Consider the following 16,720-nt stretch of genomic DNA (forward strand, 5'->3'; position numbering starts at 1 on the left):
TTGACCAGGCTGAGAGGCCCTCTGACAGGATGCCCATACAGCAGTTCAAAGGGGCTGAATACAACTCCCTTCTGCAGTACTTCCATGTACACAAACAGCCGACATGGCAAGAGGATGTTCCACTTTGCCTAAAGGGCTCTGATAGGTCCATGATCACGGCTTTAAGGGTTTTGTTGAACCTCTCACAACCTATTGGTTTAGGGATGTTAGGCTGTGGAGAACATGTATGTTAGCCCACATTTGTCCAACAAGGAATTTCATGCGCGCTGACAAAGTTGGTACCACAAAAGATACTACCTCCTTGGAGAACCCCACATGGGTAAATATCCTCCTCAGTGCCCAGGCCATTGCGAGCATCATCACTGTCTGCCAAGACCAGGACAAACCTGTTGCTCAGTGTTGTCTTGGAATCCAGAGACCCAACAATGTTGATGCCCACCCTCTCAAAGGGGGTGCCAATGACTAGAAGGGGAACCAGGGGCATGACAATGTAGGTGTGTACAATCAATCACACTTTTTTTGCTGATGGTGTATCGTATGCAGAAAATAATTACCATCGTCCCCTTAATAGTTTTGGCCATATTCATTGGTCTGTTTTCAAGTGCAATTTAGGTGTTTTTCAAGTGTCCTTGATATTTACCTTATCTCTATTCTTTCCTGGAGAGCATTGACAGGTCTCGCTGATGAAGGTGTGATTATACTCAACTTAGAAGTCATAGGAATACCTGCTTTGTAGCTTCAAGATATGTTGACATTGAACATTTGCACAACTCTTTCCACGTGTCCTGCCCATCATCAACAAATGTTAAACTTAAATGTCTTGAAGCTTTGGCCAGAATACTTAATTTTGCTCACCCTAGCAAATGACAGTGGACGTGTTTCACTGTGCTCTTTAGCTCCTTCCATGCTTATGACGAGCTCAGCTCGTCATCAGGCGCGGTGCTCGTGTGTTGATGACGAGCTGAGCTCGTCATGACCACACCCGTTTCTATTGACCTTCAGCACAGCAGAATATCTCAAGCAGCCAAGGTGTTAACATAGTTAACATTTCAGCGGTTTGCTAAATAATCATTTTGATGTGTTAGGGGTTCGTTGATTTTGTCGTAATTAGACAAGTAATTTTCGAAATTCTGTTTGTGTTACTGGATCTCAGATCAGGTAGTCCACATTACAAACATGTCCAAAGTGTTGATGGTTCAACAGTCCCTAAGTGGCTGCCGTAATCATGTCCTGCAACATTGGCATAAAAAATAACTTCTTTACTAAAAATAGTAGAAGCAGCAGTCTTTTCTGGCTAACATCGGTTTTCCAATCAGAGAGGCAAATTATTAACTATCTGCTATCAATGCTACACTGATCAGGGCAGCCACTGCAGCACAGTTATTTGCAGCATCAGAAAGCATCTGTTTTTGAACCTCCTTGGTTGGTAGAAATGTGGGATTATTATGGACAAAGTGAAAAACATGGAGTACACAGACTGGCTAAAAAAGGAAAGACGATTAAGTCCTATACACACCTTTTTTTATAAATGCAGAAATATATTTACCAACTACGGCCATAGGTGATATGTTCTCATATTGCATGCAGACTCTTCCAGCTACGTGTGGGGTCATAGAGCTAACAAACTATCGGACATCTCTATGTCATTTTTGTTTTTGTTGTTTTCTATGAATAGTCTTACTTTTCTCACACTTGGGCTTTGATTTCCCAAGGGGCAGTCAAAACAAATTTGCTTGTGTATGGGTTTTCCCTAATCCTAGACATGAACTTAGACAGGATAATTTTCTCCAGACCTTTCCATTCTCCTCTGATGGTGTCTTTCACCGATTGATGAACTGCCACTGCAAGGTGGAACTGCGCTTATTATTGCTGAAAACGTTTTTGCATTGTATTTGCATGTATACAGTAACAACGTGCTTGGCAGAGAGGTAGTACACTCTTTCATATAGTGAACTAGGTTATCAAAAATTCGAGTTGTAATGTGGTCTATATGGGAGGTGTTTTGGTGTTGTGTTTGAAGACCAATGTGGTGTCTTACCCTGCCTTAGTGTGTAGGAGAGCAAAGAGGAGTGAGGGATGGAATCCATGCGCATTGTCCTAATTTATTGTTCTGTCTATGGCCTCTCATGGATGTTGTGTGTGGAGAGTAGCAAATGCACTTCTCCTATCACTGGGAGAAAGTGGCAGAACTTATGTCAGGAATAGAACGAAATATAGTTTTGCAAGCCTACCTGCCTGGAGTGGGAACCTGTTCCACTTCTTTAGTGGGTATGACCCTGAGCTATCTCATGTTCATATTTCCTTGTCAGTGATAGAACCTGATTATTCTATTTTGTAATTCTACATAGTGTTTATGGGGAAGAGCCAGATCTTTTACTTGCTAATTTCTCCTTCTCATGTGCCCTTATTTATTGTCTCCCAGAGTATTCACATGATTTCCCAGAGGCTTTAGGTGACATAGCCGCTCTTGGTGATATCATATGCATGCAGATATTATTAGTTTTTGTCAATTTCTTAATTGACTTATGACCTTCCAGTTCCTAACTTAATACAGCTGGTCTGTGGCCCCACTCGTGTAACAGGCCCCACTTTTGATTAATTTTTCCCCCAATTTGTCCTCTCTTTAAGTGGGCTAACCTTTCCATTCATTTGGTACGATCATTATTAAGTCCCTTTTTTCATTTTATCATCAATTTGATCAGCTACTGAGTCTGACGAATGAATCCCAAAGTCTCTCGAGCATGGTATAAGATTAATGAATACAATTTGTCTTCTTAAACTATCTGCTTCCCAACCTTTATACGTAAGGTATATTATCAAAGATGTGAGCTCTACAATCACTGGCTAGCAGACCCCATTAATCATGTTGCCTCTGAGTATTCAAACTTCTCCCAGTTCTAAACCATCTGCCCAATGGTTAACAGCAGAGCTTCGGGAGGAAAGGAGCCACTGTGAAGACCTTAAAAGAGCATGTAAAGTGATATGAGTTGCCTTGTTTTCCTCAGAAGCTGGATCGGTTACAAAAATGTAAAAAGAGTGGGTCTATCGGAAATGTTCAAAATAATTTTAAATGTATGTGGAGAGTCTTTCAAAAATGGTACTTTTTCGAAAACATTAATAGTATCAATTTAGTCACACATAAAAACATTACAATTCCAATTTACATATACATACAAATGTGGTGTGTACTCCAAGCACCATCCAGTGCCTGGAGAATTTATTTGCCACAAAACTGAAATTCTCTCTGAATTTGGGGTCCAGTGTGAAAATAGCGACCTTGCTTTTCATATGAAGTCATATATGTATAATATTTAACCATAAGTATTGTTATCAAGTGTCCATGTAGCTGAGTTCTTACCAACCTTTTTATTTAACCCGTCCATGCCTTGGCTCTGGGGCTCCGGTGCCAAGTACGTAACCGTTACGTCCAAGGCCTACTATTTAGAAATCTCTCTGCTGCAAACAGCAGAGGATTTCCTTTTGTTGCCTTAGGATCCGGGGAAGAGATTCTTTAGTTGACTGAGGCATTTTGTTTCCTTTTTTGTGATAGATAATTTTAATGTCTCCACAGTACGTTTTGGACCCCTCCTTGTTGCGGTCACTTGGCCAACTCATGCAAGTGAGGTACCATTTTTATCAGGAGATCTGGGGGGGAACGTTGGGTGGTAGGAAATTTGTATCGGCCCAGTGATCCCACAACTTTCCCCCCCAAACATTTTTGGAAAATGGGGGATTCTGGGTAAGAAAACGTTGGGGACCCTTGCAAGCCACACCTACCCGGACTCCACCATAGGTCTAGTTTTCAGAAATGTCTGGGTTTGGTAGGTTTACCTAGATGGGTGCCAAGCCCGGGACCAAAAGCGCAGGTGACTACCTCACAAAACCATGTTTTTTTGTGATCGATATTTTTGAAGTCTTCACAGTACATTTTGGGCCATTTCCTGCCACCGGTACTAGGTCTAACCACACAAGTGAGATACCATTTGTATCAGTAGACTTGGCGGAATGCTGGGTGGTTGGAATCTTGTGACTCCCCACAGATTCCATCACAGAAATATGATGAAAATGGGTTTTTATTTTTTACAAAGTTGGAGGTTTGGAAGGGATTCTGGGTAACAGAACTGGGTGAGAGCCACACAAGTCACTCCATCCTGGATTCCCCTGGATGTCTAGTTTAAAACAATGTATAGGTTTGCTAGGTTTCCCTATGTGCCAGCTGAGCTAGGCCCAAAATCCATTGATAGCCACATTGCGAAAAAAGGGTTTGTTTTCCACGTTATGTTTTGGGCCGTTTCCGGGTGCGAGCGCTAGGACTACCCTTACAAGTGAGGCACCATTTCTATTGGGAGACTAAGGAGAATGCTGGGTGGGTGGAAGTTTGTGGCTGTGATCGGACGCTCACACAGTCATTCCACCTTCAGGAGTGTGGTAGACCTGCGCCTGGACTGCAACACTAGTGGACTGTTACTTGCTTGTCACCAGGCTATACCGGTAATAATAATAATAAAAGGGGTTTATAAAGCGCCTGGTGACGCCATCCCGGCGTATCCCCGCGCTGTGGAGCGAGAGTCAAGAGAGCAGAAACATCCATCCCTAGAGGGCAAACAGATGTGTTTTTAAAAGCTTCCGGAACATAGTTTCAGTATTGGCTAGTCTGATCACAGCTGGAAGGCTGTTCCATTGGGTGGCTGCCAACACCCGAAAGGAGCGGCCTCCCATCCTGGCCCTTCTTACACGAGGAACTGTAAGAAGACCCATACCCATAGAGCGAAGTGCTCTTTTGGGCAGGTAGGGGATAGCTAAGTCCTTCAAGTACTCTGGCGCTTTTGCAGAAGTTATCCTGTAACAGAAAAGGAGAGCTTTAAAGAGGATTCTTTTCTTTATAGGAAGCCAGTGAAGGGCAGCCAAAATAGGCTTGGATGCCGTTCTTTTGGGGAGTCTGAGGACTAAACGGGCCGCCGTATTTTGCAGCACTTGCAATCTTCTCAGGTTCTTCTCCGTAGTTCCTAATAGCAGCACATTCGCGTAGTCAACACGAGATGTGACCAACGCTTGGGTCATGATGCGTCTGGCCTCAAGTGGCAGTAGGTCCAGAGTGCGGTTTAGGGTCTTCATAACCCCAAAGCATTTCCCCACCAGTTTGTCAACATGACTCTCAAAAGAGAGTTTAGGATCAACCCAGACCCCCAAGTTCTTAGCCTCACTGCACGGGATGGGCAGAGAGCCAAGACAAGGCGGCCACCATTCCTGAGTCCAGCTCGCCCCATCTCCCCCTATCACTAAAACCTCCGTTTTAGCCCCATTGAGCTTCAGGCAGTGTTGATTCATCCAGCCAGCAAGCTCCTGCATGCAGGTTTTAAAATTGGCCGCTGCTAACGTGGGTGACTGTGACAGGGAGATGAGCAGCTGCGTGTCATCGGCATAAGATACTAGATCTATGCCGTATGACTGAACTACAGCTGCCAATGGAGCCATGTACAAGTTGAACAGGGTGGGACTCAGGGCCGAGCCCTGAGGCACCCCCTGTTCTAAGGCTACGCTGTTGGAAAGGAACATACCTCTCTGAACCTGGAAACTGCGGTCCGAGAGGAAGTCCTTGAGCCATCCCAATGCTGCCTTGGTAACCCCAGCACTGCTCAGACACCGTAGCAAGGTGGAATGTGCCACGGTGTCAAACGCAGCGCTGAGGTCTAGCATAATGAGTGCCATAGTGTTACCCTCATCAGCTCCGATCCGTAGAGTTTCGGTTGCTCTCAGCAGGGCAGTCTCCGTGGAATAGTTCTTTCGAAAACCGGACTGAGAGCTATGAAACATATTGTTCGACTCAAGACATAGTGCAAGACATAGTTTGAAGCTGAGGGGGAGGGGCAGGACTGACTGTCTCTCACAGGCGATGTGCTGACAACTCCTCTGTAAGGAGCAGTGGGGGCATTACTGGGCATCTCCCCCCTGACATAACGATCTGGCCTGAGGACATTGTAGAGGCCGAAATATTAATTGCGGAGCCTTCTAAGGGCAATGCCTGACCTTAAGATGGTGGCTGGGGCCAGTCTTGATTGTCGCCGCGGGGGGCTCCTGAAGTGCCGGGGCACTCCCATACTGAGCTGTAGGAACATTCCAACTAATCCCCCATTGCACAGGCACCCTATTCTGGGGGCTTTTCGAGGCCAGGGTGTCCACTGTAATGACGGGCCAGGATAACGCCTGACTTTTACATGAACTCAAAGCGCAAAGAGACCGATCATCATGGCCGATTTCCCGTGGAGCTGCCTAGCCAGCTATAGAGGAGATCGGTTCTGGGTCACCCCTTGACCGTCACCTACCCAGCCGGACTTTGGACATAGTTATCCTTGTCTCTACCGCCACCATTGAATCTGTTAACTTGCCATCGACCGTTTGAGATCTTACACTCTGGCCGATGCCCGGTGGAGTTACCTTGATAGCTATAGAGGAGATGGGGCGTGGACTTCCCCCTCAACCGTCACCTACCCAGCCGGACTTTGGGCAGACTCTCCTTCGTCTCTCTGCCGAATCTCCCTTTTACCCTTTTTACTTTACTCCCCTACCCTTCTAGGCTCCATTATCTCGTCTTCTATGCTTTTTAAATGTTTTCTTGCAACAGATGTAACTTTGTAACTGATGTAACTTTGTAACAATGTGGAACCTTATGTAAAGTGCTCTGATACCTCCGGGTCTAGCCAGCGCTATATAAAAACTCAAATAAATAAATTGGTGCGGACTCCAGAACTTGCCATCCTAGAAATATGAGGAAAATGGTTTTTTTTGTTAATGAAGTTTAAGGTTTGCAAGGGATTCTGGGTAACAGAACCTAATGAGAGCCACACAAGTCACTCTATCCTGGATTTCAATGGGTGTCTAGTTTTAAAACAATGTACAGGTTTGCTAGGTTTCCCTAGGTGCCAACTGAGCCAGGGCCCAAAATCAACAGCTAGGCATATAGCAAAAAAGGGTCCGTTTTCTGTGGAAAAATGTGGTGTGTCCACGTTGCGTTTTGGGCCATTTCCTGTCGTTGGAACTAGGCCTACCCCCACAAGTGAGATACCTTTTTATCGGGAGACTTGGAGGAACGCTGGTGGGTTGAAGTTTGTGGCTGCCCACAGATTCGAGAACTTTCCATCACAGAAATGTGTGGGAAATGTATTTTGAGGTTTGCAAGGGATTTTGGGTAATATAACCTGGTGAGCGCTGCATAAGTCACCCCATCCTGGATTTCCCTGGGTGTCTAGCTTTTAAACATATACAGGTTTGCTAGGTTTCTCTAGTTGCTGGCTGAGCTAGAGCTCAAAATCCACAGCTAGGCACACTGCAAAAAAGGGGTCAGTTTTCAGTGGAGAAATGTCATGTGTCCATGTTGTGCTTCGACCCATTTCCTGTCCCTGGCACTAGACCTATGCACACAGGGGATGTACTGTTTTTATCGGGAGAACAGTTGTCTTTCTATGCATTTCTGCCTTCCAACTGGACGACAGTGAATAAAAAAGATGTTTTGAAAAACGCCCTCTAATTCACATGCTAGTATGGCTACCCACAATTTCAGAGATGTGCAAATAACCACTGCTTCTAAACTCCATTTCTTGTTTCTTTTTCAGAAATAGATAGGTTTCTTTGATACCTATTTTTCCCTCTTTATATTTTACCAAATGAATTGCTTTATACCCGGTACACAATGAAAAACCATTGCAAGGTGCTCTTTGTACCTCGGGTTCTTGGTGAACCTACAAGCCCAATATATCCCCGCAACCAGAAGGGTCTTGCGGACTTAATGGTATATTGCTTTAAACAATCTAGCATAGTTAGAAGGTACAGTTGAAAATGTAGGCACAAATAGCTGTTTTTTTCAACTCAATTTCAATATTTTTTTATTTCAACTGTTACTTTCAATAGGAAAACCTTGAAGTATCTACACAATTGAACCATTGCTGAATTCAGAACTTTGTCGTCTTTTCAGAAATGTATAGCTTTCCGGGATCCATTATTGATTTCACACCTATTTCTACCACTAACTGGAAAGGGGTAGAAAGCACAAAAATAGGAAAAATAGGCAATGTCCCAGTAAAATGGCAACATTGTGTAGAACATTTTGGTTTTCTGACAAAAGTGTGTCTGTTCCTGAAAGCTGGTGATTTTAGCATCATAAACCTTCTTTATAAACCTTCTTTGATACCATTTTCAGGGGAAAAAAACAGACACTTTCTTCTGCAGCATTTTTATTTTTTGCATTTTCCCCCCAAAAGCAAAATGTAGCTGTATTTTGCCTAATTTCTCGGTTCCCTCCAGGGAATCCACAAACCCTGGGTACCTTTAGAATCCTCAGGATGTTGGAAGAAAAGGACGCATATTTGGTGTGGATACCTTACGTGGACAAAATACCATGGGGGCCTAAGCGGCAGCTGCTCCAATTAGCAAAAAAAGAGTGTGGCACAGTGGTGGAGGGGGCTGGCAGCGAAGGGGTTACGTTTTCCAAGTTTTTTTTTTTTTTTTCTCTTGTCAGCTAATGTTGATAGGTATGGGAGTAGTTCCCAAAAAACTGAAGTGGAAGGTCCTTGTATTAATTTCTTTATGTAATCCTCAGTAGAGTAAAGGGTTTCCTTTTCACGCATTCCATGGAAATGTGAATTCATGGGGCCAATAAAGACGCCTCCATTAAAGCCATTAAACAAAAAGTACCCAAACCCTCACAGGTAGGCACCATCTATCAAAGTTCGTATTGTGAAATGAGGTTGCTCAGTGTTCTTTATAACATGGATCAGTTACATAAAAAATTATCGGAGTGATTCTGTTGGAAATGTTAGATAGTAGTGCAGTTGAACTCTAAGTTATTGGCCTCATTCCCGGATGAAGAAGGAGGCGATGCTGCATCGCCCACTTCCTGCCGCGAGCATCATTTTATGTCCCCTGCCAAGGCTGGTTTTCTGCGGCATCAGAAACGTCTGCGGACAGAAAAATGTGGGAACTGTCATCATGCCGTCTCTCTTCTCTGCCCAAGGGCCTGCAGCCACAGTGCCTCTTGCGAGAAGGCAAATGAGAAGACGATTACTGCTGTGGACGTTTTTACCATCTTTTGAGCCTCTGGGCATTTGTTCCTCTAAGACATGAAATGTCAATATTAAGTATGAGGCAGATTGTGTAATAGTAACCTTGGCAGAGTCTAATATGGTTTAACCACATTAAGTGAGATTCTCTTTAGATATTGAGGTGCAGGAGGAAGAAAATGGCAGAAAAGAGAATTTTCCCCAGAATTTTTTTCCCCCCCAGAGTTTGATATAGCACAAACTTGACCCGAACGTATCGGGTATCAGAGAGCTTTACTTGAGCACCAGTTGCATTACACAACACAAACGGCTGCCCTTTGCAGGTTCAGCCAAACCATAGAGAGCGTTAGTCAGGGACAGAATTAGACTGTTAATATCAAAGATACTTAAAAAGTGAAACAAAGAATGCTGGGTCACAGGTTTCGACAGGAGTTCACAGGTGTCGATCAAGCCTGCCACAAGTTGTGTTATCTATAGTAACTTCAAATTTGGCCTCCCAGTATAAACAAGCATTGGCAAAGCCAATAGGTCTCACCTATGTGAGAGCTATTGGTTTTGTCAATGTCTTTAAGCCACGTTGTACAGCAGCATGGCTAAATGTTAACTGTGTGGCATAGAGCAGAGTAATACAGAGGTGAGTGCTATAGCCTAGGGTGGAGTGGCTTAGAGTAGCATGATGTGGAGTGGCCTAAGGGTAGAATGGCCTAGAATAAAACAGAATCGAATGGTATAGTGTAGTGTGGTGTGGCACACAATGGAATGGCACAGAGCAGTGTGGCGTAGAGTCAAATGGAGTGGTGTAGAATAAATTGGTAAAGAATAGAATAGCACGGTAGAAAAAAATGGGGAAAAGTGGCATAGAGCGGGATGAAGTGGAGTAGAGTGGCGTGACATAGAGTGGAGTGGCATAGAGTGCCGTGAGAGGCATTGTGTGGAGTGGAATAGCTTAGAGTGGAGTGGTGTAGAGTGGCGTAGAGAGGAGTAACTCAGAGTAGAGTATATAGTCTGCCAGATAAGGAGAACGATATAGATCCTATCTTACCCGAGAATGTAGTTCCCATGGTGGTATTTGAGATTGCTGAAGTTGAAAGGGCGATAGAGAAGATGACAAAGAACAAGGCCCCTGGCCCTGATGGGGTTCCTGCTGATTTGTTTAAGGCAGCCCCAAAATTTTGGTCAAAAATATTGACAAACGTGTTTAATGACCTGGGCCCAAATAGTCTCCCGGACTCTTGGCTCAAATCTATAATTGTCCCGGTCTTTAAAAAGTTAGATAGGCAGGACCCCTCCTGTTATAGGCCTATCTCCCTGATAGATTCCTCTGTAAACATTTTGGGTCGTGTCATCTTACATAAATTGACGGAGTGGCTGGAGGACAGAGGGGTCCTGTCTAATGCACAATATGGATTTAGAGCAAAAAGGAGCACACTAGATCAATGCCTCAATCTCCAACTTTTAATTGATAAGTACACCAAAGCTAAGGAGGGGTCATTGTACATAGGGTTTATGGACCTCTCCTCTGCCTTTGACCTGGTCAACAGGTCAAAACTGTGGCAGATTTTATTAAATATGGGCTTTGACCCACCACTAGTACATTTTTTAGCTGACCTTCATTCTGGTCTTTTAGCCTCAGTGAGGGTTAACAATGAAGGGCGCTGCACTAGTCACTTTAGTTCAGAAAGGGGGGTCAGACAAGGGTGCATTCTGGCCCCCCTTCTCTTTACACTGTATATTAATGCTTTAGAGCCAGCCTTAGGGGCAGAGTCACAGGACGTACCGCGTATAGGAGATCTGGTTATACCAGTTCTATTGTACGCCGATGACGCTGTTCTTCTGGCTCGCACGGGGTTAGGTCTCCAAAGGCTGTTAGATGCCTTTGGGAGCTTCATGGAGACTCTGGATTTAAAAATAAATACAAAAAAGTCCCACGTTATGCTGTCAGGGAAGTGCTCCAGGAAAAACAGAGCCAAAACCTTTATTTGTGGTGCTGAGGTAATTGATAGGGTGCCCACGTTCCCCTACCTGGGGGTACTATTTGATGATAGAGGGAGCTGGGCCCCGCAATGTAAGAGCAGAAGCATTGCATTTGCTAGAACGACCTCACCTCTTTTGGGTTTTGTAAAAAAGCTGGGGGCAAGACCAGTAGAGGCAATAATGAAAGTATACAAAGAAAAATGTCTTGCGGTTGCCACGTATGGCTGTTCAATATGGGGATATTCCCCCCAAGACAAAATTCAGGTGATCGAAAACAAATTCTTGAGATCGGTCCTAACGGTTCCCCAGTCAACCCCAACTTATTCGATCCATACTGAGTTGGGGGTGGGCTACGTCACTGATTTGATAAAAACAGCTCCATTAACATACTGGCTGAAGACTTGGCTTAACCAAGAAATCTCCCTGAACCATACAATACTTAAAGATTGCCTTCTGCTGGATAACGTTACCAAGATTCCCTGCTCACTTACGTTAAATCTAGCTTTGAAAAAAATAGGGCGTCCCAAGCTTTTTCTCATACCAGAGACTATACATACAGAGACAGTGTCTGGAAAAGCGCTGGGATGCCCAAGGGTAACTGCGCGCTATATAAAATTTTAAATAATAATAACAAGAATGGATGTCTTATAGACAAAAAACGTTATGATGAACTTGTTATCCCTGGAGAGAGAGGAGGCAGAAACCAGGAAACCAACTGTTAGAGCGAACTATGCCTTAGTTAGCTCCCCTGGACTTGAATTCTATCTCACCATAGTGAACCGTCCTTATCATCGGCATCTTTTAACTAGATTTCGTTTTAATTTGATTCATTTCTCGTTAGGTCATTTTTATAACTGGTGCACCCCAGATAAGGCCAGACCTTGTAGATGTGATGACTTCTCCACACAGAACACTTTACATTTCCTTATGTTCTGCGATCACTACAGTGATATTAGGAAGAAGTTTTTGCTGCCTATTCTGAGGGAGGCTGGGTTTACACAGGTCAGGCCAGCCCTCCTGTTCTTCAACTATTAAATATTCATCGTATAATATTTTCTGTTGCGAGCTTTTTAGTAGCCGCTGTACCAATTAGGAATAGGAGTATTAGTTTGTTACCCACCTTAGTTAACTTAGTTTAGTAGGATCTTCATTCTATCTGTTTGACCATATTACGTCGCCAATGAAGATATGGAACATAATTGTCCACGGCAGTTTTTATTCTGTTTTTATGAAATATGTATGTATCAATATTTTTAAAAAGAAATTTATTATTGTCTATGGAGTATGCTGTGTAAATAATCCTTTCTATAATTGTATCATGTCTTTTTATGATATTAATTTATCGAATAAAAGTATTTTGACTGACTGACTGACAGAGTAGAGTAGAGTAGCGTAGAGTGGCATAAAGTAGTACAGTTTTGGGTGTAAGTAACTAAAGTGTCGATAAAGATATGGAGAAAGTAACAAATAAGAAGTTGTATGCCTGTGTTAAAAGTAGGAAAGCACATTGTGCATCCAGGAGTAATAAGAAACCATTTATAAAATAAAGAAATAGTGCATTGCAAAAAGACGAGGAAGAACAAAGACAAGCAAGAATACATGTACTTGGTCTATGCTCCAGGAAGGAGCTACCACAATAAAGGAAGAGAAGCCTATGGGAGCTAATCAATCGAAAGACAGCAAATAAGAGTGACAACAAAAACACTAATGGTACACTGTGGGCAGGTTATAAGCCTACTGAGTTGTACACAACATGTCTCGCAGTACAGCGCAAGTGCTGTGCAGACAAGACCTACAAAGCATACTGCGACTTCAAATAAAACATGCAAAATGCCTTCTCTGAGGCTGGATTTTCTGAAACACTTCATGGATGCTATTTTACCCAAGCTGTCCATGGACACATACAAATGCCCCCATATTGGCAAGGGGCTCCTTCACAGAGCGGCTCATATCCTTAGGTATTTGGATGGGAGTGAGGCAAGCCCCATAGTTTGAAGGACACTGCAGTAGTGGATAATGAGAAGGAACATGAGTGCAAGAGAGAGTACGTAAGAATTAGTTCTGACCATAGGAAGCAATCAATCATAGGAAGCAATCAGTCTCAAAGCAAATTTGATAGCAATTTTCAAAGCGAGAGGCTAGGTGATGGAGCACAACTTCATATGGAGTAGATTCCAGTAGTACTGTTCTAGACTTTAGAGTGAGAGTAATCGTGAAGCTGTGCAGGCTTTCATAAATTGAATTCACAGTTTGTAGGTTGTACTGTTTTTCAGATAAGTCAATTTGAAGATGGCAGCGGGATTTAGGAGTGCGCCTCTGAAGAGGTTCTGGTAGAGCACTTTAGTACTTAGTTCAATAGAAAGAAAGAGTATTGAGGAATATCAGCTAAAAGGCAGTGACCCAGCATGCTCAAAACAAGCGCGCAAAGTAAAGTTTTGGCTAAATGAAAGGGACTATATAGATAGATTTTGAGAAAATTAAGCAGTTGGTATCTGTCAGCAATAGTTATGGAAGGGATTCCAGGGTCATTGGCAGGTTAAACTATACACCAAGATTTCTGCCTGATGGTACAAGATGATATCATCAGGATGAAAACTGATAGGGATCGGCTAGTTTCTTCGCTCTGATTTAGAAGGGGGGTAAATAACTGCTCTCTTGACGGAGTTTAGCATAAAGAAGTCCAGTTACGAAGGGCTGTGAGTCAGTCTGAGACTATCGTATGGAAGTCAGTGGTGAATGTTGGGAAAGAGAATATGCGTATGCCATCGGCACATAAATGATGGGAGAAGGCAAATTAACAGATTATGTCGCCTAAGGGTAGAATGACCAGTAAAGGACCACGAACCAGATGGAGAAGCAAGGCAAGCTAGTGATAAAAACAATAAGAAAGATAGGGAAATATTGGAGGAAAACACGGTGATAGCATGGCATGTGTATATATGCTCATATCGGCCCCCTTGCAGACACCAACTTGGAAGGACAATGCAGGACATTCTGCACCTCTCTGGGACATACTGCAGTGCTTTGGGTAATATCTGCCAGTATCCTACATGCCAAGCTACTGGTAAATGAGCAACTACCCTTTGATTTATGGTGTAGTTGTATTGTTATTCCACAGGGCTATAGAAGTCCATTTTGAAACAGACCAAAGGGGAAGAGGTGTCTTTCCTATCTTGTAGGCTGCAGGAAACGAAAGGCATATTGAAGAAGGCTACAAAAATAATAATTAAAAATATTTAGAGGGAGTTTGTTTTTGAGGACAATAAGATACCAATGACAGTCATACTTCAAATGTAAGTAATGCAAAAGGAATATAGGCAGGAGAGGAATATCCCTTGTGAAGTGGTTACTTTGGTTTTGACGGCTGGCACCCTAAGCTACCCTAATATATATATATCCAATAATTGAGTATTCGCTAGAGCTAGAAAGAACGTGATTGTTCAGCTGCCACTACCAATAGGACCTGCTTTTTTGAGCTAATACATGCAAACAGCATTTGCTTATGTCTGTATTTGCATGTGTTACCTCATTGAAGTAAAATCTACTGGTTTTGAGGGTGGTAATGATGGTAGTAAATGTGGTGGAGGTAATCATGGCAGTGATAATGGTGGTAGTAGTTCTGGTGTGACAGAGGTGGTAAAGTTGGTGGCAGTGGTAATAATCGTAATAGTAGCAATGTGGTGGTAGCGATGGTACTTGCAGTGCTGGAAATGTTGATAAACGTGGTGGTGATAGAGGTAGGTATGTTGATGGACATGCTATGATGGTACTGGTGGTGGTGATGGTGGTAATGGTAGTAATGTCTATGGCAGAGGGAGTAGTAATAATTATAGTTGTGGAAGTTGTTGTGGTGGCAATAACCTAAAATAAACACACCTGTGTGAAAACAAATAAAGCAATAAGGTGGCCCCCTAAAGATCAGGCTTGCTTCAAGGTACTGACAAAAATATTACAAACAGTCAATTGTAGTAAAAAGAAATACAAAAAGTATAGTTTTTCTGTATACAATGCATATTTGAGACAAGTAACTGAGTGTGTGATGATTGAATTAATGTTTTAGATTTAAAATAGACCTTCATATGTGTAATGCAAAAAGTCCATTGAAGGCGCCAATAGGGTGTGGCGAGAGAGTAGACTCCTCTGACTGGAGAAACAGCCCACTGTAGTATTTTTTTAAACATTCATAATAATACGTTATGCAGACTGCTGTGATGTGAAGCCAGACCTAACAAAGGGGATGTTAAGGAACTATTCAGATAATCGTAATAAACAGTTCTGTATTTTTTTTCCTTTTAGAAAGCCCACGTTGATTTCAGAGTGCCTGGGATAATATTTAGTTCTCCCTTCGCCATAAAAGGAAAATCGTTCATGGACTCAACATTATCATAAGTGTCTTATCACAGAACAGTGGTTTCAAGTTTTTGGACTGTCACCCAAGTATTCAAGGGCATTTTTTCCTCACACTCAAAAATATGCAAATATAAGCAAACTTGCCATGCGTATCATTTTCTCCATCTGTTGTAATTTGCATTGGCACGTTATGTATTTTATGTTGCCAGGATCATTTTGTCTCTGTTTTTGTTGTTTTCTATTAATAGCTTAACTTATCTTCCATTTATGCTAGGCTTCCCCAAGCAGCCAGGTCAAAAACCTTCTGTGAACCAGCACCTCACAGCGCTACAACTTTCCTAGACATATAAACATATACAGTAGATAATTGACAATAAACAAAATATTTATACAATATATTTTACTTCAACTCTGCATTATTTTGGAATATAAAATAGTTACTCTGTTATAGCTGCAATTACATTTCCAATGCATACTGAGTCAGGCACATGGGATGGGTAGGTTAAAAAACGAACACATACTGCGGAACAATACTGCTGCAGGCAAAAAGAACATGTCCATTATATTTGTTTAGAATTGGAATACGTCACAAATTCTTAATATTTATTAACAGGCAAAATTGCAGGAATCGAAAAAGCGGCGGTGATCATGGATTTTCTGTCCCTGGATTTCAGACAGTTTCTTCATCACTCATATCCCAGATCTGGAAAAAAAGAGAATATGTAAAGATTAAACTCCATCAAATGGCATGTGTGCAAACTCATAACACATTTACCTTTCACTTAGTGCACCAAAAGTAGATCTGCCAATTTCGAAAACGTACTCACCCTGTGAGTGGGGAGGCAGGGTTTTGTAGGGGAGGTGTGGGGTCCAAAGACCCTCACAGCCATGGAAGGACAATGGAGGAGGCGGGTCCTGGCAAGGGAAAGCTGGGGGGGGGGTGCTTGCCACTCCTACCCCTATCTAAACAACAGATTAAAGGCGTCTGAGGTCACCGCCTATCCAAGGCAGTTTTCAAAATTCCTAAAAAGAGCAGAGCATTCAAATGTAAGCTGGAAATCTACTCTATGAAGTGGTTTCCAGCTCAAGGTATACTTGCTTTACTAGCTTACCGTGAGATATGTGCTGATATCTTTCCACACATGGTGGCAATATGTGATGTGGGAGGTCTGCTAAAGAACTCATTTGGCTTAACATATCAAATAATGCACTTAAAATAAAGATATCTTTACTGATAAGAATCAACGTGCAAGATCTAAATATGTGAACATTAATGCTATGTCATACATGAAAATACCAATATTTTGAAATCAGTAGTCCAGTACAGCGACATACTAAGGCTG

The 16,720-nt window shown here is 42.6% G+C and overlaps 1 protein-coding gene across 3 annotated transcripts in view; it reads right to left on the bottom strand.

Moving 5' to 3' along the window:
* Positions 1-15,760: 15,760 nt before the first annotated feature.
* Positions 15,761-16,720, bottom strand: part of ATG7 (autophagy related 7) — a 1,226,522-nt gene continuing 1,225,562 nt past the window's right edge. For all 3 annotated transcript variants that reach the window (XM_078661409.1, XM_078661411.1, XM_078661410.1), the window contains exon 20: positions 15,761-16,080. In XM_078661409.1, coding sequence (XP_078517535.1) covers positions 16,048-16,080 — 33 coding nt within the window. In that variant the 3' untranslated portion in view covers positions 15,761-16,047. The remainder of the gene's footprint in view (positions 16,081-16,720) is intronic.

The sequence above is a fragment of the Lissotriton helveticus genome, chromosome 9, assembly GCF_964261635.1.
Source record: "Lissotriton helveticus chromosome 9, aLisHel1.1, whole genome shotgun sequence".
Lineage (NCBI taxonomy): Eukaryota > Metazoa > Chordata > Amphibia > Caudata > Salamandridae > Lissotriton > Lissotriton helveticus.